At 34.9% G+C, this 21,033-nt stretch overlaps 1 protein-coding gene across 4 annotated transcripts in view; it reads left to right on the forward strand.

Moving 5' to 3' along the window:
- Positions 1 to 21,033, forward strand: part of ASCC3 (activating signal cointegrator 1 complex subunit 3) — a 248,972-nt gene that overhangs the window by 71,519 nt on the left and 156,420 nt on the right. For all 4 annotated transcript variants that reach the window (XM_021533823.3, XM_031504402.2, XM_021533826.3 and 1 more), the window contains one exon: positions 20,316 to 20,480. In XM_021533823.3, coding sequence (XP_021389498.2) covers positions 20,316 to 20,480 — 165 coding nt within the window. The remainder of the gene's footprint in view (positions 1 to 20,315; positions 20,481 to 21,033) is intronic.

The following is a 21,033-nucleotide window of genomic DNA, read 5'->3' on the forward strand; positions in this document are numbered from 1 at the left end:
GATAGTTAAAATCCATGTGAATTTTGTGTTAATAACATTATTGCAAATGTTATTACTTGGTTATTTTTGTATTTAACTTTACCCAGCTGTTTATATTTGAAATAAGAGTAGTTTAGAACAAAAGGGCAATTCTTATTGAAGAGCACGAGTAACACAACAGTATTAGTGGTGTCTTTATAAACAGTAGTGTTGTAAATGAAAAGAGAATTTGTGTAAGCTGCATTTGCATTGGCAAATACATTTGTCTGATTACTGGAAATAATGCTTTTCTTGACAAGAGGAAATAGCCTGAAGGACCGAATGTATTTTGACATCTCAAAGATTAGCTGATTAATTGTACTTTTGATGGCAAGGCAGAAATGAGAAGTGAAGCAGAGACCACAAAAGCATCAGAGCTGAATAGGGCAAGTAGTTCTGAGAAGGACAAATGGCATCAGGAGCTCTGAGTAATATGGATGGTCACTCTGATAGATTCTGTCAGCCAATAGACTCTGATATTAAGTCATGAAGGCTTTATTCCCTATTGGAATCTGATACTAATAAAATGGAATAATGCTTTTTTCTCAAGTTCTTAACTGTGATATAAAACTAATCAAGTCCAAAACTATTTGAAGCAAAAGAGGGCTATAAAGTTGAGGTGTCTGCTGTTTCATCTACAGCTTTATTTTCCTCATATACTGTTTCTCATTTCCTCATTTCACTTTAATAGGGTATAGAGATGCTTCCAAGTAAAAGCAAATAGTGAAGTTGATTCCTGCTACTTTTCCTGTATACATTTTATTTTAGAGCATTATATTCTATGATATTCTGCTATGTATGTGCTTCAGACTTCATGGGTATACAAAGCCCACTATTAGAGGCTGAATATGTATATACTGTGACTTTTAATATTCATATAGGAAGTACATGAGACAGTGATCATTACAGTAATAAAGATTATGTAATTGTGACACACTTATCACCACACTCACAGAAAAATGTTTCAATTTGTGAGCAAGAATTATGAATGTTTTTAATTCAGAATATTGACAGCTCTTCTCCCATAACAGTAATTCACAGGACTAGTGCATTTTAACAGAAATCAACTGTAGAACACTTTTTTTTGGAAGGTTGACTTGTCAGTTGCTATCCCATTTGTTTTATTACCACAGCATTTTGTGAAAATTATCTGAAGAACTTACACTGAAAAATAGCATAGAATGTACAATCTAAAGTGTCTTTGAAGCAAGATAGTACTATTTTATTTTCTTGTCTCTTGGTGCTTTGTCCCTATCTGATCTCCTTTTTGTTATTCTGTATATTTTATCCATCCCTGTAAGCACTTACTCTGATGTTAGTCATCTCCAAGTGGCCTTCATCTCCTATTGCATGCCATTAGTTTTTTACTTGGAGTTGTTGCAAACATCTGTATTACTGTTGACTTTAGATGCCAGTCTGTTTCCTTCCAGGAACAAAATGGTGCTTTGGATGCATTAGATGCAATAAAATCTAGAAATCTCTTTTGGTATGAGAAGTTAAACTTTCATGAAGTGGCCTTCAGAAGTGATCCAGTGATTATAAATTTCACAGATACTGAAAAACCTTCTGCTTTTCAAGTAGTTCATTTCAAAACCAGAGTTTAACCTGGTTAATAATCTCTCTTCCAGTGTGCCTAGAATGTAAAGTAGTGCTGGATTCTATACACACACCCCTGGTTTCAATAGCAGAATATCCTCTTTTGATCAAAATTTGGTCTGGGACAGGAAGAGATCAAAATCTTAATTTAAAAGAAAGAAAGAAAGAAGGGACTTACTTCTTTTTTGAGAGAACTTCCTGAATATTCCTTAGTACAACCTTGCTGAAAGAAAACTTTCTTTCTTCTGAATTTTCAAAGTTTTGCACAAATCTAAAAGAAGTCTTTCTTTCTCTAAATGAGGTTAAGCCTTACCATTCAAAGAAAGAAATATACTGAAATATTTAGAACAGAAATCCTTACTAAAGTGGAGGTCTTTGTCAAGAAGGATCAAAATCTTTTTTATACAGTAGAATTTCTGTGTCCCAAAGTCATCTCCACTTCACACTGTTGTTTCCATATGTATTTCCTTTGTTTCAGAAGTTCTCATAGTGTGCAAAATAAAATTTTGCTACCTGATTCATTGAGCATACTATCTTCAGGGAAAACTATGTTTAAAAATCTACTATCCAGGATCTCTTTGAGGCAAGGAGTCTTGATGGCACACCACAGACCGTTGCTTTTTTTTCTGTCTTACTTTAATTTTTTTTTTTTTCTGTGTAAATGTTAATTGTATTTCTTAATTAGTGTTTAGTTCTGAAAGCAAGATAATTAAAATATAATCAGAAGGGATGTGTCTTTGTACATCTGCAAGATTTGAAATGCTGTGGGGTGTTTTAAAGTTTTGATCATGGCAGTCTTTTCACCAGTAAACAGTGTACACTCCCAGTTGATCGCAGTCACACTCAGGTTTGTGGCCAGTAACACTCAAGTCCTCAGCTGGGTTAAATTCATTCTCTAAAGCTTTTGGAGGGAGAAAATGAAATCCTCAGAGTGTTTCAATGGATAAGCAGAAGGAAGAAAAGTTAAGGTTACTCTCTTCAGAGATACAAAATAAGAAATAACAAAAGGGAAATGAAGACATCACCTGGATTAGATGAATCTGCACTTAATACAGTCTGCAGCTGGGGAAAATCCTTATATTTGAAGCCCACTTCCTTGCAGGTTGGGCTCTGTAATATCAGCATTTCTGTAATGCTGATATGCCCATCTACCTCACATCAGGAATGAGTTTTCAATTTTTTAGCACTGTAGTGTTATTTCCTGACTTTTAAAGAAAAGAAAGGAAATTTTCTGTGGGTGCCATTTTTATGAAGGCTGTTGTTTTCCCAGTTTTCTTGCTTCTTTACACCAACTTGGGGAAGTAGTAAACCAGGTGAAAAATATTGATGTCAAACAGCAGGGAGGTAACTTTGGGTGTGTGATGTTAATTCTTCATCTGAAGTCTTTAACCCTCAGAAATAAAGGCAGTAAACTCTCTGACATCATGTGTAGGATTCTTGATTGTCTGTGCTGATGAAACACATTAGGAAATAAATGAAGTTTGACTTGTATAAGAGATTGCTGAGTATTTTTCTAGTGGGTTCAGTTAATAAGCTTGTTGCTTGGTTGAAATGTTGTCTACATTGTTTCTGTTGTTTTGTTGCTGGAACAACTACATTGCTTTCTCAGGCTGATGTTATCTTTCTATGCTTTCAGCACTGTATTTCCTTTTTTTTTTTTTTTTTTTTTTTGTTGGCATCAGTCTTCCAGTATCCTGGTGAAATTGTTGGAAGCCCTTCTGATTTATGACTCTTCCATTATTATATGTGCCTATGACAGCTAACATTTTGCCAGTGGGGCAAAGTGCTTATACATCATGAAAAAGTAGCAGTTTGAATAAAAAATAGTAGTCCTTTATAAGGAACTGAAGGTGCTGTCTGTAACCTAAATTAGTTTCTGCATTTATGACGGATTTTAATAAAATCAGTCTTCCATACTTCAGAAATTAGAATCACTACTCTTCAGACACGCATTTACATTTTATTTGAAATAATTTACTTTTGAAATAGACAGAAACAGTTGTTTATTTTGATAATATGCCTACTTGCTTGTTGTAATTGCATAATCTGTAGATTTTTAGTGCAGGCTTTGAGTAACCTACTTTGTGATTAATAATCAAATGTCACATACTATGATAAAGTGTGTAATTGACTGGCATTCTTTGCTATGACTCACTTGGCTAAAATCTCTGTTTTGATTGGGTGGAAAGGTGGGAGTTAATTTTTGGTTTAGCAGTAAAAACCTCGTTGAAACGAGGCCAGATAAAATTACAGACATTTTGAACAATAGGAAAAAAATTGTTTTATGTATTCTGTAGTTAAAGGATATAAGGTGGAGTGTTTTGTAATTACATTCTTGGTAGTGTGTTCCCTTTTATTGGAAATAATTATATTCATACCTGACTTGGCTACTAGAAGTTTTTTTTTAACTGTTTTAAAACCAGAAGTTTTGAGTGGGTTGGTTTTTTTTCCTTATAAGTGATAAACTGTTTGGCATTGTTCTTCAGCACTTAAATGTACAAATACAAATACTTGATTTGGATGAAGAGCCCTTGCTAGAAGTATATACTCTTGGTTTTTAACTTTTCCTCTCCAGTGGGCACATTTTTTCATTATTTAGGCTTTATCAGAGCATATTCAGTTTTAATATATCTGTACTTTATGCCCTTACATACATCACTGTCTCTGAAGAGGTTTAATATTAAAATTTGTGCTGTTTTTAGCTGGGATAGAGTTAACTTTCTTCATAACAGATAGTATGGACTGTGGTTTGCATTTTTGCTGCATACAGGGTAAATGACACAGGGTGTTTTTGTTATTGCTGAGCAGCACTTTCAGAGAGTCAAGGCCTTTTCTGTCTTTTACCCCACCCCACCAGTAAGGGTACTGGGGGTGCACAGGGAATTGGGAAGGGGGACACAGCTGGGACAACTGATCCCAACTGATCAGAGGGGTATCCCAGACCGCAGGGCTTCCTCCACAGAGCTGGAGAAGGAAGGGGGGACCACTTGTATCCCCAAGTCACTGTTACACATGGTGGATCCCATGATCACCTGGTGCCAATAGGAAGTGGTGAATGCATTCCTTGTTCTGCTTTAAATTCCTTGTGTGCAGTTTGTGCTTTACCTATTAAACCCTGTATCTTAAGCCTCACTTTTACCCCATCCCACCAGAGGGTACTGCCCAAGTGGGGCTCAGTTGCTGGCTGGGATTAAACCAACACACAATGGAACTGAAAAGGACTAGCATAAAAAAATAAAAAACAAAGCAAAAAAAAAAAAAATTATGGTTTGGAAACACCATTGTTCCAAACTGCGGGAATGCTGTTGTTCTTTGGTTGTATGGCTAAGACCAACAGTGTCACCTACAGGTGAACCAAGTAGATTTCTTAATTTTTCAAGTGGAGCTATCAGACACACAAGATAGGTTAGTTATTGAAAATGGGAAGATCTGATTTAATAGCTTTTCCAGTTAATATATTAAATCAATTTTGCTGCTTATTTTTATGAAATTAAGTGCAAATACATAATTCAAAATATTTTTGTAACAGTACTAGCTAAAAAAAGTTTGAAATAGTTTTTTTTTAATGTGCATAGAAATGATTCTTGGAAATATTCTGCCTATTTGCTATTTAAAGTCAAATTGCACTGAAAATACATGTAATTTATGACATTAAAGTACATTTAGTGTCTGTTTTTACAGAGGTCAGAATTCATTGCTTGTCAATGATTCATTTCAATTCACTGTGGCAAAATGTTGCCAAAGTGAATGTGAAGTAAAATGTTAAAGATATTGCATTGAAAATATCAAATTAGTAAACATTCTTCAATTTTTGTAAAAGATTGCTCTTAGATTATTGCATCTGTTTCTTGAAGTTTTTCTGAAAATGGAACACACAAACCTAATGTATGTTAAGAGAGAGGACTCCTGTTCTTTAGCCTTTTTTTAAGGGTTCAGCATCTTCCTTTCTCTGTTGCTCTGTTGCTCTGTTTGTAATTAAATTATTACTTTTTAAAAGGCCCTTCTTGACTTTTGCATAACTTAGACTTAGTTGAATCAAATTCTGTCCTGACATGACAGATTTTTAGGTGTATTGCTGCGGTGATGTGACCATCCAGTGACAGCTGAATCACATGAGTTGCAAAGTATTTGTAATGTTTTAAGCTAGATTGTGAGTGGCATATTTTAAGATAGTGGCATCGTCAGAGAGGCAGCTGTGTAGTAGATGTGTGACTGGGGGAAGAAAGAAGCCATAGTCTTTTTAAGTTTCTCCCATTTCTGCAACAGAATGATGGAGCTCCTAAGGGGAGGCTGCCTTTGAGCTTTCTATTCTTTCTATTCCCTTTATATTATTTATTTCCTTTCATCCCCCACTCAAGTAGGTGAGATATATATATATATATATGTATATCACAGTCTTATGGTCTCTGAGCTTAAAGAGATTTGAATGGTTTTGTGTGGATTCTCATGTCAGCTGCTGCTTTTAGAGACCCCAGTGTTAGGTGGTTACCTTACATAAGATTCAGTAATAGATTTGAGACTGTTTCTTGTGCCTTCATAGGCGCCAGTTTTGATGTGTGATGGTTTTTACTGTAGCTTTAATACTTAAGACAGTGACAGTGAAAACCAAATGTTGCTTCTTCATGTCAAAGGCAAAATGCTAAGCACAAGATCTCTTTGCTGCTCCTTCCACTTACTTGGTCTTGTTTTGCTGTGTTTCAGACAGTCTGTCTTAACACTTGCCAAGTTGTATTTACTGCTACATCTCTCAAAACAGATAAATGTAACACTGATTGGACAACCTTGGTATTGGGGTGGGAGAGAGAGGAAAGAATTCCTAGTGTAGTAGAAAGTTTCAAAGACTTTTAATTCAGTTGTGTGCTGATATACAAAAATTATAGATCCAGTTTTATAGCTGTAATGTGTTCAGTTAGCTCAATACCTTCATGTCATGCAGCATAATTCTTGAGTTGGAGTCTTCACTTAATGTTCTTCAGAAACTGTATTGTGTGTAAGGGTATTATATGTAATGTAGCACATTACAGCAATATTTTTTGCACTCCATAGTAAATGGCTTAGCAAGTAAATGAGTTCAATAAGCTACTTGAATTTTTTTTTAATCTAGATGGAAGCTCAAAGTCTTTCAGACTTTAAAACTCTCAAGCAGTTCTTTGTACTTCTTATTCCTGCTCAATGCCTCCAAACTCAGGAGTGGCTCATCCTGATGATCAGCAAGTTAGACAAGAGTGTCAGGAGACCTACAGGATGAAAACCAAACATAAAAAGGGAGCGTACAGGAAGTGGGTGCAGGAGCAGTTGACCTGGAAGGATTGTAGCTGCATATGTTGAGCATGAAGGGACAGGATTAGGTAAGAAAAAGCCCAGGAGCAAATGTGAAGGGCAGCAAGAAAGGCTTCTATACAGCAAAAGAAAAATTGGAGAAAACCTCTGCTAAATGGAATGGGGTACCTGATGACAAAAGACATGTAAATGGCTGAGGTACTTAATGCTTGCTTTGCTTGGGTCTTTATGGTTAGGCCTGGTTTTCATCAATCCCAAGCCCCAGAGACAAATGGGAAAATCTAGAGAAGGAAAATTCAACACTTGGAATAGTCAGGTTAGGGAATGTGCAGCCAAATGGAGTATGATACAAGTTAATGCAATCTGATGATATTTCCTACAAGTCCTGAGGGACCTAGTCAAAGTTACCACGAAGTCATTCTTGATTACCTTTGAAAAGTCCTATTGATCCTCTGTGTGGAAACAAAGCAATTTTGCAGATGGTACAGAACTGGGAGGCGTGGTTGACAGATCAGATGGTTGCACATTAATTTAGAGTAACTTTGACAGGCTGGAGAAATGAGCCAACAGAGATCTTATGAAGTTCCAGAGTTCAGGCCATATCCTACTCAGGAGTGAGGGAGTAACTTTATGAACCCATCCAGGCTGGGGGCTGGTCTGATGGAAAGCAGCTTCCCAGGAAAGATAACAGATATTCTGGTGGAAAACAACTTTAATATAAGCCAGCAATATCCCCTTCATTTTGGGCTGCATTTCAGAAGGGTGTTGCCAGGAGCTCAGGGGAGGTGGCTATTCCTTTCTGCTCAGCCCTGGTGAGACATCTGTGGTGCTGGGTCCAGTTCTGGGCTCACTTTCATGAGAGGAACAGAGACATACTAGAGCAAGTCTGGCAAAAAGGCATGAAGGTTATTGAGGGATAGGACATCTGTCACATGAGGAGAGGGAAAACAAGCTGGGGTCATTCAGTCTGGGTATGAAAAAGCTCAGATAGATGTGATCTGACTATATTGTGTATAGTATATATGTGTAAAGAAGACTAAGCCAGACCTCAGCAGTTTCCAGTGAGTGAAAAAGATGCAGTGGGCACACACTGTAATACAGGAAATTCTCTATAAATGTGAGACTTTGTTGTTTTTTTTTTCTCTGTGAGGGTGGTCAGACACTGAAAATTTGTCTAGACAAGCTGTGGAGTCTTCAAAGAATGTCACCTGAGAGATACTGGATATGTGTGTGTATGCAGTGTTCAGCAGATTCCTCTAGGTGACCCTGGTTTGAGCAGTGAGTTGGATTGGTAGCTCTCCAGAGGTGACTCCAGCCTTATCTTTGCTGTGATTCTATGAAAATCAAAACTATTCCATTTGATGGAATTGTCTATCTGATATTTACTGCATATATCAGTAAAAGATGAGCAAAGAACATTTTAGACACTATTTTGCCTGTTAAAATGTTCCAGTGTAATCATTAAATATGACATTTTGTCAGAAAAAGTTCATACTTTCTTTTCTAGCTATGAAATGCTAATAAGAATTTTTCTTTTTGTATTTTTATATGTAAAATTAAGATTAGAAATCCTTAAAACACGTTGTCTGAATGTTAAATTGTGCAGTACAATGAATCTCAATAAGTAACAAGAAAGAATGCCTCAATTTAAGTTCTTAAACTAATATCAGAGAATCTGAAATTGAAGTACGTTGTGGTATGAACTAACTGCTCATTTACATAAGATTAACTAATGAACTTACTAAAAACACCAAATAAAATATTATAGCTTTTGTCTCAGGTTTTTTGTCATTGAGGATCTTCAGTAAAAGTTGGAGGAAAGTCATTTTCAGGAATCTCTATTAACATTAATATTTTATCTGTGAAGAATTTAGAAGAATGATTTACTTCTGTTTGGTTTAATGGCCTTTTATAGCTGGAAAGGTTCTGTGCAAAAGGTGTCTACATGTCTTTAAAATTACTTCGTAACTATTTTGCACTTCCAAATACTTTTTTAAGCACAGTAAATTTTACAGGGTGAAAACGCAGTCTTTTATAGTTAATGCAAATGATGCATTAAGTTAGACCCTTTTCCCAGAGTACAATTTAAATGTACTCAGAAGTCCAATTATCTTTGATTTAGATGTAAAAATTGCAGAATAACAGCTGTGCCTGCTGAGTGAATATTCCTCTGCAAAAAGATAGCTTATTTGAGCAGAGTTGAGGACAGGTTGCTCAGGGAATGTTTGCCTATTTTGGATCTTTTTCAAATTTAACTGCTTCTGGTCAGTTGAAAATACAAGTAAATTACAAAATAGCATCAGGGCAATTGAGAGTTTATTTCCTCTGAAGTGTCATTTTGCACCAAACAGAATATCTTGAATTTGTCAAGCATTTATTATGATTTATTTATCTTAGTTGTCTAGCATTTATTGTGATTTATTTGTGGAATAAACCCCAGACATTATACTTCAAATTAATGCTTACAAATATTGCAGCTAATAATGCTAAATTTGACTGCATTTAGAATGCAGCTTTTTCTATACTACATCAAAAATTTTAAGCACCTCCCACACTAAAGAATCACTTTACATGCAATAACTATAATAAAATGTAGTATAATTTGCAATAAAATTAGAATATATGTAATAGTAGTATAAAGTATTCTTATTATAACAAAAAACTTTTTGTTATCATGAAGTGCCTAGTGGTTTATATTATAGCATGCAGTACTAGCAGGGTATGTATTAGTAGCATATTAAATTACTAATAGGTAGAATATATTATCTAGGCTATATGTTATACATAGTTACCTTAGTTACTATAATTGAAATTTGAAATGTGTTTTTTAATTTATGTTTTTGTTTATCTTGTTAGCTGATCTTAAGACTCTACAAAGTAGTATGAGAATTAATATAATTTGTCCTTCTGAGAACACAAATGTAATATATATATATATTTCAGTGTTGAGAAATGTTGCTCTAATTTCATTTTACAACACCCTGATCATGGAGCTTTCTTAAACTTTGTGATAAATCTCCTTCAGGGCTTACCTCTCTTCATTGCTAAAAGATTTTTTTTAAATGGAAACCTATTTTCAACCCAAATCCTAATCGGATTTTATTACCACTTTCCTTACCTGAATGTCTGTCTTCCCCTGTCACCGCCATTTGCTTTTTTAAGTCTCTTGCAGTTTTAGTTATCTCTGTTCAGACATGTTTATTTGGCCTGAGCACCAATTTGTTTAAACTTTTTGTAAAGGTCATACTTCGTTTAAGTTTAGTCATTGTCATTTTTCACTCCTGGACTCTCAGTTGGTTTGCACTTCTTGAAATATGTATATGTACGTCTTGAACATATGTATTGCCCAAAGATCATACTGCTGCTGAGGAGAGTGGAAGCTTTATTTAGCACATCCAAATAGCAGCACTTCTGCTCCAAGGTTTCCATTTTTGCATCAGCAGAGCTTTTTTGGGTCATGTGCAGACTGATCTGCTCTCTCTTTTTTTGCTGTCCAGCTACTGCCTTGCCAGTTGTTTTACATCCTGCATTTGTTGGATAATTATTCCTAAGATTCATCTGCTTTGGCTTTAGCCATGGAAGACTTAGGGAACTGGTCGTAACTGGTTGCAGACTTGTAGGGAGAACACAACAGAGAAAAGACTTCTAAGGCTAGTTGATACTTGAATGAAATGAACTAGCTAGAGGAAGCCTAGACATTTAATTTTGAGGGTGATTTTGTAAATTAGCAGGAACGATAGGCAAGATAAATACTATCCTCAGTGTAGAATCTTGAAATTATATTACTGACTCAAGCATTAATTAATCTGTTCTTTAACTTATTAAAAGATTTTAAAATTCATACTCCATCATCCAATGTGTTTACAGCTCTGTCCAGCATAGTATCCATGTAATAAACATTGGATATAATCTGTAGTCTATTACTAGGATTACTCATGAAAATATGCAATGATATTGAGGTGCACAGACTCCTGTAGAACTCAGTGTGATTTGATCCTTTCATTACAACAGCAAACTGTTGATATTTCCTCTTGGTGCTTGAAGAATCCTGTTGAAATCCAAAGGGGGTGCTAGTTCTTAGTTAATGTAACTAGAGAATATAAATCTGACAATCTTGCTGTCTTTTACAATAGCCTTCAGCATTGGTTATCATTAATATTAGCAAACATAATTTTCTCTGGAGTGTAAACTTGAAGAGAAAATTTTGTGAAATCACATTTGCATGCAAGCAAATGAATTGGTATTTGAGTTGTCATTTTGTAAACTGATGTCACAAAATTGACTTCTAATGCAGTGTCTGTTTAATATCAGCATCTCAGCTGAACCAAGGCCTTTTTTTTCTTCATCTTATACTTAGTATGCTCCATATCAGTGATTGCAGTCATCAGTTTGCATTGATTCTTGAAAAAATCTGATTGGAGACAAAAACACGAACTTGCTCCCTCTTGCATGCAAATCTGTGATAAAAAATAAAACTGTTGCGTGAAGGTGTGTGAAAAAGGATATTTGAAACAAAATATCACTGTTGCCCTTTGGTCCTTTTTCACATAATATTGGGTTAATCCACATCTTGGGGTAAGGCTTGACAGGAGCAGAACAGGGGGAAAAAAATCTGGCTAGTCTTAAAATATAAATAAATAAATAAAAAGTTAATCATTATGTCAACAAAAGTTATTGTGAACCTTTTAATATTTACACTTAATGCGGTACAGAGGACCCCTGTGATGATTCTTAAAAGCATACCAATATAAATAAATTTTAAAAACTGGGAGCTGAGGTAGTCTTTTATCTTTGTCTCCTGAAGCTGTGCAACCAGAGCCTAAAGTTTCCTTGTAGAACAGAGGAGTAATGACTTTGAAACCATTTTCCTTGCAGCTATGAAAGAAAAAAAGAAAGGGTTTAAAAAAAACTTACAAACCCACAATTAGCAAACAAAACCATCAGGCAAGCAACAATATTGGATTTCTCAGAAACTTCAGTTTCCAAGAAATCTCCTTGTTTTTACTTTTCTCTTGTAAATTCTTAAACAAACTAGCAATGTTATCCCAAGTATTGCTATAATGATATATAAAAACATACACAAATATATTCTACAGTCATGTTTTGTTGTTATTCTGTTGTATCTTTGTTAGATATGAAAAAGGGGCTAGGGGAGAAGGAAATGCAAAATAACACTGTGCAGATTTGAAAACAAGCAGGCTGGATGCAGTGTCTCAAGAGACAGGCACTTGCTCAGAGTTGTCAGATTTGATTAAAGGAGCTTTTGGCATCAATCAGACCTGACAGTAGTATATCAGAGGTTAGTAAAACTATAATTGGTGAACTGATTAACAGCAAAGAGGAAAAGAGGGTAGTGTTTTGCATCAGACTCCTTTAAAACATTTAGATCATTACTTAAACTTGAAGTCTGAGTAGCTAATTATATATTTTACAATATAAGAGATAAATTTCACAAAATCATGCAAGCTGTTCTTCCTCACTATGGTTTTCAAAATAAGGTTTGTACTGTCTTCAAGCAGACTGTTTTGTCATGGGAAAAAAGAATACAGAGAGCAGGTGCTCATTCCTATTACTCAGTACAACTATTGTGATTCTAATATACATTGTTTTCTGTAGTTTCATCTCAGACTAATGTAACTACTCCACATGAAAACTACTCCATATTCATTTAGTAAGACTATAAAGAACTTAAGGTAAGGGCTTTTACATTAACAACAAAAGGAAATTACTAGTTGTAATGTTTTATCCAGGTTATTTTTACTGTGTCAGAGTCTGTTGTATTGAGGTCTAAAATAGTACTGGAACTTCTAAATGAATTTTTTAATTTCTGGGACATCCAGGATTGTGCTGAAAGCATGACATTTTAAATCTTCACATGTGAACTTAAATCATATGAACTTAAATTGATCATAATTATGAAACTGAGTATGCAACAAATAAAGTAATATTGAAAAAAATCAATTCAACAAAACGTGTCATAAATATCGTGCTCTGCTAAGTCAATGTGCTGGTACATTGTCAATCAGTTGCCTTTTCATTAGGTGGAATAGCTGGGTTCTGTAAAGGAACTAAACCATTGTGCATTCCTAGGACTCATTATAAAATAAAACATGCTGAACAGAGTTTTATGTTGCTTCAGTTAAAAAGTCATTGGATATTTTAAGTTCTGAGTGACATCTGTTACAATCCCTTGTTGATTTATGCTGTTGATTGACAATTGCTGTTAGCTTTGGTGACTTATTAATTGCTTCTAATATGCATCAGTATAATACACCTCTTTTGTAAGTCTTCCTAGCACAGTGAACTCAGTCTTTTATGTTAATACTTCTTGTAAGTGTAGCCCTATTATTAAATGTTTCTAAGATGCATATACATGTATATCTGTATGTGTGTATATATGGTCTTGTATTGATATTATTTTAGAATACATTTTCAGATTTGTTAGAACCTCCTCTGTTCAACCTAAATGGGCATACTGCTCATCAGCATATCTTTGTATGGTAAGGAATTTGCTTTACTAGAAACATAATTCTGTTTTAACTGTGTTAAACACATCATCAGATGTTTTTTTATGATCTATGAAGAGCAAACTACTTGTATTCATTATTTATTACTTCCTACCTCAGATTCTTGTTTTGAATTGCTGCCCTCTGCTTTACTTTCTGTATGTTTATTCGACTCCCTGCCTGAGCTCCAGCTCACATGAGGTTTTTTTAAATGCTTGAATAAATCACAGAGTAAGAGTGCAATAAAAAGAGGAATAAAACCAGCATTATGAAAATGACTTGCAGGTTGCTGCTCTTGTAACGTGTTTTGATGGAGTTTTACCTCAAAGAGTGCCAAACTGGTAATGAGTCCCTGATGGGGTGTGATATAAGCTATCGAATATTAAAATTGTGAGAAACTCCAAAGTATCACTTATTAGAAGGGAAACATTTTCAAAGTGTATGAAGCCCCAGAATAGCAGCTCTGCCTACAGAATTGCAAAATATGCTGCATTCCAATGAGTGTCTACTCTGGGTGGATGTGTGTATTTGTGCACAGTTTTGCATGTCTCCAGTTTTGCAGAAGTTAAGAGCTTGCAGTGAGTTCCCTGCCAGAACAAACCACCAAGATAAATAGTTACAGCATGAATTGAGTAAACTGTGTAGGTTGCCCATGCCCCCTTGCCAAAAAGCTGTCAGAAGATGAGGAGTGCTGGCTGTGATTGAGCAAAGCTTCCCCTAGGATGAGGTAAAGGGAAATTGTAGATGTGTGTAAAGGAGCAGAAGCATAGAGAAGACCAGTAGCAAGGTGAAAAAAATAAAGACAAGGAAGTTTCTACTAATAAAAATCGACAGAAGTAGATCTTTGAGAAAGCATCTTTGAATACTAACAATAAAGCAGCAGTGGCTAGAGCAGAATTCTTTATTGCTATCCATTCATGGTGAATTGCTGTGCTGGAGACAAATTTACTGCAGGTGAACACAGAAAGGGGCTGGTTCCATGCCTTCCAAAGCTATTAGATCCTTAGGGCTCGTATTTCATATATATGCTATGTTTTTTCTTTACCTGTATATATTAATGAATTGGGCCTTAAAATTGTTTCTTCTCCAGCATCATTGAGTCACTTCAGAAAACAGTTCTGTTTGGCAGTTTACTGAATTCCCCTGTTTCAAATTATGCTTGATTTCACCAACTCAATTTTAGCAAGAGAATTCCTTCTAATCTGCAAATGATAAAATTAGTTATATCTAATAATTTTTTCATGTTGTTGAAAAGTAAATTTCTGAAATATCTAATATGCATTTTCCAGTGCATAATATTTCAGTTAATTACAGGTTATATTTTAGCTTTTTCTGTCTCTTTGCCTCCCTTTAGTTTTGGCTATCATGTCTTCAATGAGACTTTTTTGTGATAATAATAAAATGAGTAACTCCAGTCTCATTGGTCACTGAGCAGGAGGAGCACAGGAGGAAGCCTTTAGAGAACAGATGCTCACATAGCCACAAGCATCAGAGTGTTTTTTTTCTGTAATAAGATTCAGTTTTCTTTTTTCTTTCCTAAGGATACTGTTATATTGAGAGTTACTTAATAGAAAGTGGGAAAGGTACAAAGAATTGTTAATGCAAAATGAATGAGAAGTGGCTCTTAAGAGGATAAAGCAAATAAAGGATGAAATTACAGTAGAAACTTGTATTTCTTGTAGATCTAATCCATGGTTTGAGAAGAAATATTGTGAACTTCACAGAGAAATATAAAATAAATGAAATGTTTGCTGTTTATTTATCATAATTCTGATGGTTTCAATGAGAAAGTAGCGCTTTTATTTAGGTATTTTAAATATGAAAATATCTCTGCTGTGCTGCAGGTGTGAGATGACATATGGTTGTGTTACATTTCTGGATCTTGATCCAGCTTGGGGAAGATAATTTCATTTTGGAAACTTCCCATAGCATACAACCTTTATTATTGTGATCATTTGGCATACACAATATTTTTGTAATACAAAGGCCTCTGGATTTGTTCATGAGTTTATTCTACAGTTTCTTTCTAGAAAGAATGATAGATCCTAATGCTCAGCATGTATAATAAAACTTATATGTCAAATGTTTGAAAGTGTGTGTGTGTGTACCATTCTATTCAATGTTTCCACTGTTTTGATATAATAAAGGAACTCATATTTCCATCTCTACAGTACAAAGTAAATGCACTGTACTGCTGCTACTCTGTTTTCAGTATGACAGCAAGCTGGCTTATTTTTGGAATGGTGCTGATACTCAGAATACCCAGTCTGAGTACAAGGCACGTACTTTTTATGTTACAGAAATCTGTGTAACCACATATTAAAATAAACATCCTCAAGCACAGAGCACAGGGGTTTTTCCTATCATCTTACTTGATGTTTAAGCTGAGTTCTGAGTCAACCAGTACTTTATGCCTGGTTTGATGATTATCTGGCACAAAGAAAGAGTGATCCAGGTCTTTTCTGATTATTTGATGGCAATTATAATAGTCATGAAGTTGGGGGTGAGGTAGGGTGTGCATCTGAGTTTTGATTTATTGTTGTGTATATGAAAGGGATGACAGGTCAGATGAGTGACAGACGAAGACTGAAATGGCTAAAAACTGTTCTTTAAAATGGTCTTTAAGAACTTAAAAGCAGTGAATTTTGTAGTATGGCATGTTAGAAATAAGTTTTTTATGTACTTTGTTCTGAAATCTTTTCGCATGTGATTTGGACCAGTGGGTGTGTAAACTTGAGGGAATTACAATAGTTTTTCTAGGCTCAGAGTGAGTGCCCTAATTATTCAAGCAGAAAACAGATACTAGTCATGGGCAAAATGTGTTTGGGAGAACTTAAAAATATCAAAGAAATTCAAAGAATTGAGAGCAAGGTGTTGAAAACTTAAACCTTCAAGGATGTACCAACCACTAAAAATAAATGTTGGCCCCATAGAAATTAATGGAAGATAATTTGATTTTAGTAAGACAATGAGCCTTTTCAGATTAAAAAAAACCCACAACAATGATAAACTCCAGCATTTTCAACATGTTGATCTTCTGAAACTGTGATAAAAATGTAACTTCCTTTTACCATGGAATCTGGCTTCAGAGGAGACTGAAGACAACCTGACAAAAATAATTAGCAAATCATGCAATTATAGAAAAATGCATTTTCACTGTCTCTTGAAATTATGTAAATTGGTGTTGAAGTTACCAGTTATTGTTGTCCCTTTTGACATAATTTTTCAAAGTGAAATAATTAATTTTTTTTGTTTGAGTTCTTACCTGAAAATTATGTAAAACCATCTAGAGATATGTTAAATAACCTCAAAGCTAAATTACATAATTTTGAGTTTAAATACTTGGATTATTTCTTTTAAACAGGTAACTCCTTTGGTGTAATAGTGGAATTGAGTGACAGTGCTGATTTAAGTCTGAAGACTTTGTCAAAAGCCCATGTTTCCCTAAAGAAAAAGTAAATGTGAAAGAACAAACAATAATCAAAAATACATTGGGAAAAGAGAAGTGTGTGTACATAGAGAAACTTAACATGACAGTAAAAATATTGACAGTTAACCCATTTCTATTCAGCCGTATCCTAATACAAAAACCAGATTGAAATATCTTGCATGAGTTTCAGTTCATTAAACAAATGTGACACTTTATTTTCTAGCTCTTTCAATACCAAATGAGGTGAAGTGGTGAAATAGCAGTATAAATGAACACACTTCTCAAAGTGCTGAGAACTCAAGTCCATGTAAAAGAAGAAAATATTAAAAATATTTTTCAATATTTGGTTTCTGTGTCCTTCTCTTGCAGAAGAGAAAAAAAGCAGAATCTCTTCCTGAATCTGAGTTTTGATTTTAAAACTTAAAGGATAAAATATATTGTCTCTGAAAATTAATTATAAAAAGAAATGCCACTACTGCATTTAAAACTAATAATGAGATGACTCATAATGTGGTTTGGTGTATTATTTTAATTTAAATAAATAATCTTTATTAATCTTTGCTGATAGCAATTTCTTTTAGCTGATACTTTTAAATAACATTGTATATATTTGAATTCAGTTTATAATTTGGAACTAACTACAAAGCTGATCTGTTTGGGTGTTTTTTTGAGAATTCTTTTCCCCAGCAGTAATTTATTTTTGAAAAATTAATGTCATATTCTCTAGCAAAACATTCTCTGGAGATCTCTTTTCTTACTTGATATATTGTCTCATTTGGTATAGCTTTTAATTCAGGTCATTGCTTTGCATACATTGCTATTTTAAAATAAGATCTAAGTAAAACACCATTATAACGGATATTTAGTCATCACTCAGAAACAGAATAATTAATGATACAATTTTAAATATATATCCTAATAACATGACTGACATTTAAAAAAAAGCTGTGATCTGAATGTTGTCAATTTAGATTTAGCAAATTAGCTAAGTAGCTTGCATTAGTAGTATTTCACACCTTAAAGCCTTAATATGCATTGCTAAATATATTTCCTCACTGTTTGCTAATTAATGTTCTGTGGAAGTACAGCTGCTAATATTTTGTGGTTGATATGGCTCATTTTAAAGTGCTAACAACTGCATCTGTAGTAGTGTTACATTTCAGTTCATAAATTATGGACATCCATTTTTACACTTACTATTTTGTACAATCATTTGAAAAATCTCTATTTGCTAACAAAATGCACCCAGTAATATTTAAAAAAACATGAAAATACCCCCCCAGATACCATCACTCTGTGAGATAATAGTGACTCAGGCAGTCTTTCATGTGTAAAGTTTTAAATGTTGCAGGAAATGAACACCTTTTTTTTGTAATATCGCAAAGTGTCTTCAGGAGTAGCTCTTGGTAATTAGTGAAGACTGATATATTCTGATGGTAAAATAATTGGACTGGAACAATATTGTGTAACAGTGCAGGGAAAAATATTTTTCTGAGGGGAATAAATAAATACTATCAGAATATATCCTGTGGAGAAGACCAAGTACAAAAAATATTCATAAATGTGTTTTGTAAAAAACTTTTTTTTTTTCATATTTTGAAAGAAACATCAGCACAAGCAATCCAGGAGGGTCCTGGAGTGCGCTGATGAGTTCTTCCTGTGTAGATAGGACTTGGAGGAGAGGTGCTTTGCTGTACCTCATAAAGGAGGAACTTGTTGGAGGTGTCAAAATTGAAGACAGGCTTGACCATAGCAACAATGAGATGCTGGAGCTCAGCATCGTGAGGAGGAGGAGGAGGAACAGATCAGAAAGGAAGCTCATAACCCTGGGCTTGAGGAGAGCAGAGTCCCACATGATGAGGTCCTGGAGGGAAGAGAAAGTTCAAGAAACCAAGAAAGCTGGTTAATATTCTTCCAAGTTCAAGAGTGGCCCATCACAGTGAATAGGAACTTGGACAAAAACGAATGTATAGGAACTTGACCTGCAGGAATGAACAAGTTGCTCCAGGTCATACACAAAAACGAAGCATACATACAGAGAGTGAGAGCAAGGACATGCAGTCTGGGAGGAATACAGGGACATTGTCTGACTATCCGGGATTGAAGTTAGGAAAGCTGAAGTCCAGACAGAATTGAATCTGCTCAGGAATATCAAAGAAAACAAGATAGGCAACAAAAGGAAGACAAAGGAGAATTTGGGCTGGTTGCTGAATGAGACAGGGGGCACAGGACACAGAAGAGACTGAGGTAATGAATGCCTCCTTTGCCACAGTCTTTACTAGCAAGGCCAGGCTTCTGGAATCTTGAGTTCCAGCACCTGGGGGATAGTGTGGAGCAAGTGAAGTGTACACTTGGTGGGAGAAGATCATGTCTTAAGAGAACAGGGGACGTATATGTCCATAGTCTGATTGATTTGCATCCACAAGTGCTGAGGAAGCTGGCTCCTGTCATTGCAGTGTCACTCTTGATAATCTTTGAGCAGCCATTGTAACTGGGAGAAGTGACCAGAGACTGGAGAAAGGCAGATGTCACTCCTGTCTTCAACAAGGGCAAGAAGTAGGACCCATGGAATGCCTGGCTGGTCAGCCTCATATGGGAAAGTGATGGAACGGCTAATTTTAAAACAGTTTCCAGGTACATGAAAGACAAGCAAAACCTATCATGAATAGTGTGCTTGACTTCACTAAGGGGAAGTCATGCTTGGCCAGCATGATAAATTTCTATCAAGAAATGTCTGGCCAGGTAGATGTGGTAAAAGCAGTGGCTGTTGTCTACCTAGATTTCGGTAAAGCCGTTGATAGTGTTTTCCCTAAGATCCTCATAGAGAAGCTTGTTGATGTATGAGTTGACTGAGCAGACAGTGAGGAGAGGCTGATACACCAGAGGACTGTGCTGTCATAGAGGGACATTGACAGGCTGGAGAAATGGCCTGACATATCTACATGAAACAATGAATTTTGGAAATTCCCATATCCATGACTGGTGTAAGTTGTTCAGTCTGTTTTACTAATGCAAGGATTAAGATATCAAAAGGTACAGCTTGAAAGTATGGCTTAAGGAGAAAGCTTTTCACAGGGAGCTGTGAACTATCAGGTCAAGCATAGGTATGAGGAGAGGGTCTTAGTTATTTACTGTGCTGTGAAGATTAGAAATATTTTATCACAGATGATTTTAGTGAAACACAACCATCAAATTATTATATTAGTTCATTCTGGATAGCTGTTTCAATGTTTTCATGTGGAAAATGTATACAAATGGGACACAGCTTGAAGTTATTAGTTGATATTTCTATATGGTTTTCCATACTGAATCCTACTAACGACCATCCAACACATATAGATGCAGAAAACTGCCTTATATATAAAGTAGATAAAACTTAAGATAACTTCATGTTCTACATTGCATTTACTCTGCTGTATGTTAAATTACTGTCTTTTTATAAATTGCTTAATGTTTCTTTTTTTTTTTTCCCTCTGCTCTACTAGATGCTTGTGACTACTCCAGAGAAATGGGATGTAGTGACAAGGAAAAGTGTTGGTGATGTAGCCCTCTCTCAGCTGGTAAAACTGTTGATTCTTGATGAAGTTCATCTACTGCATGAAGACAGAGGACCAGTACTCGAAAGTATAGTAGCACGTACTTTAAGACAGGTAAGAGAGAAAAAAATTTTCAAAATAATTTTGGTTTGATCAAGAATAGATGTCACTGTAAAGGGTAACATGCTTAGACAATTAAATAGAAATACTTAGTTCACAATTTATTTTACAGCTGTTCTGTTTTAAAGCTGTGTATTAAGAATGTGGAATTATTTTTTTTGTCTTCTACTTTCCTTTCTGTGTTATATCAACTATCAGATTCTTAAGGTGCATAGTTTATTACAGTGCTGTTTCGTTACTTATAATTTATTTGCTTAATTTATTCTACTGTACAAATAACATGAAAATTTAACATTTTTTAAGCAAATAATAATAAGGCTAATGTTTTAACACAATCAAAATTGAAATTATTTTCTTGCCAGGAAAGCTTATTTTCAATTAGCAGTTTTCTTGGAATTTTGTTTTTGTTCTAATTAAGAGTACTATCTTAAATCTAGGTAAAACTTTCAGCACTGCCAGAAAAATACTACATAATTTTTAATCTAGTATAAATGTTCCTTTTGTTTTTTCCCGTGATTTAGTGGTATTTTTTTAAATACCAAGATTT

This window comes from Lonchura striata, chromosome 3 (genome assembly GCF_046129695.1).
Source record: "Lonchura striata isolate bLonStr1 chromosome 3, bLonStr1.mat, whole genome shotgun sequence".
In the NCBI taxonomy this organism is placed as follows: Eukaryota; Metazoa; Chordata; class Aves; order Passeriformes; family Estrildidae; genus Lonchura; species Lonchura striata.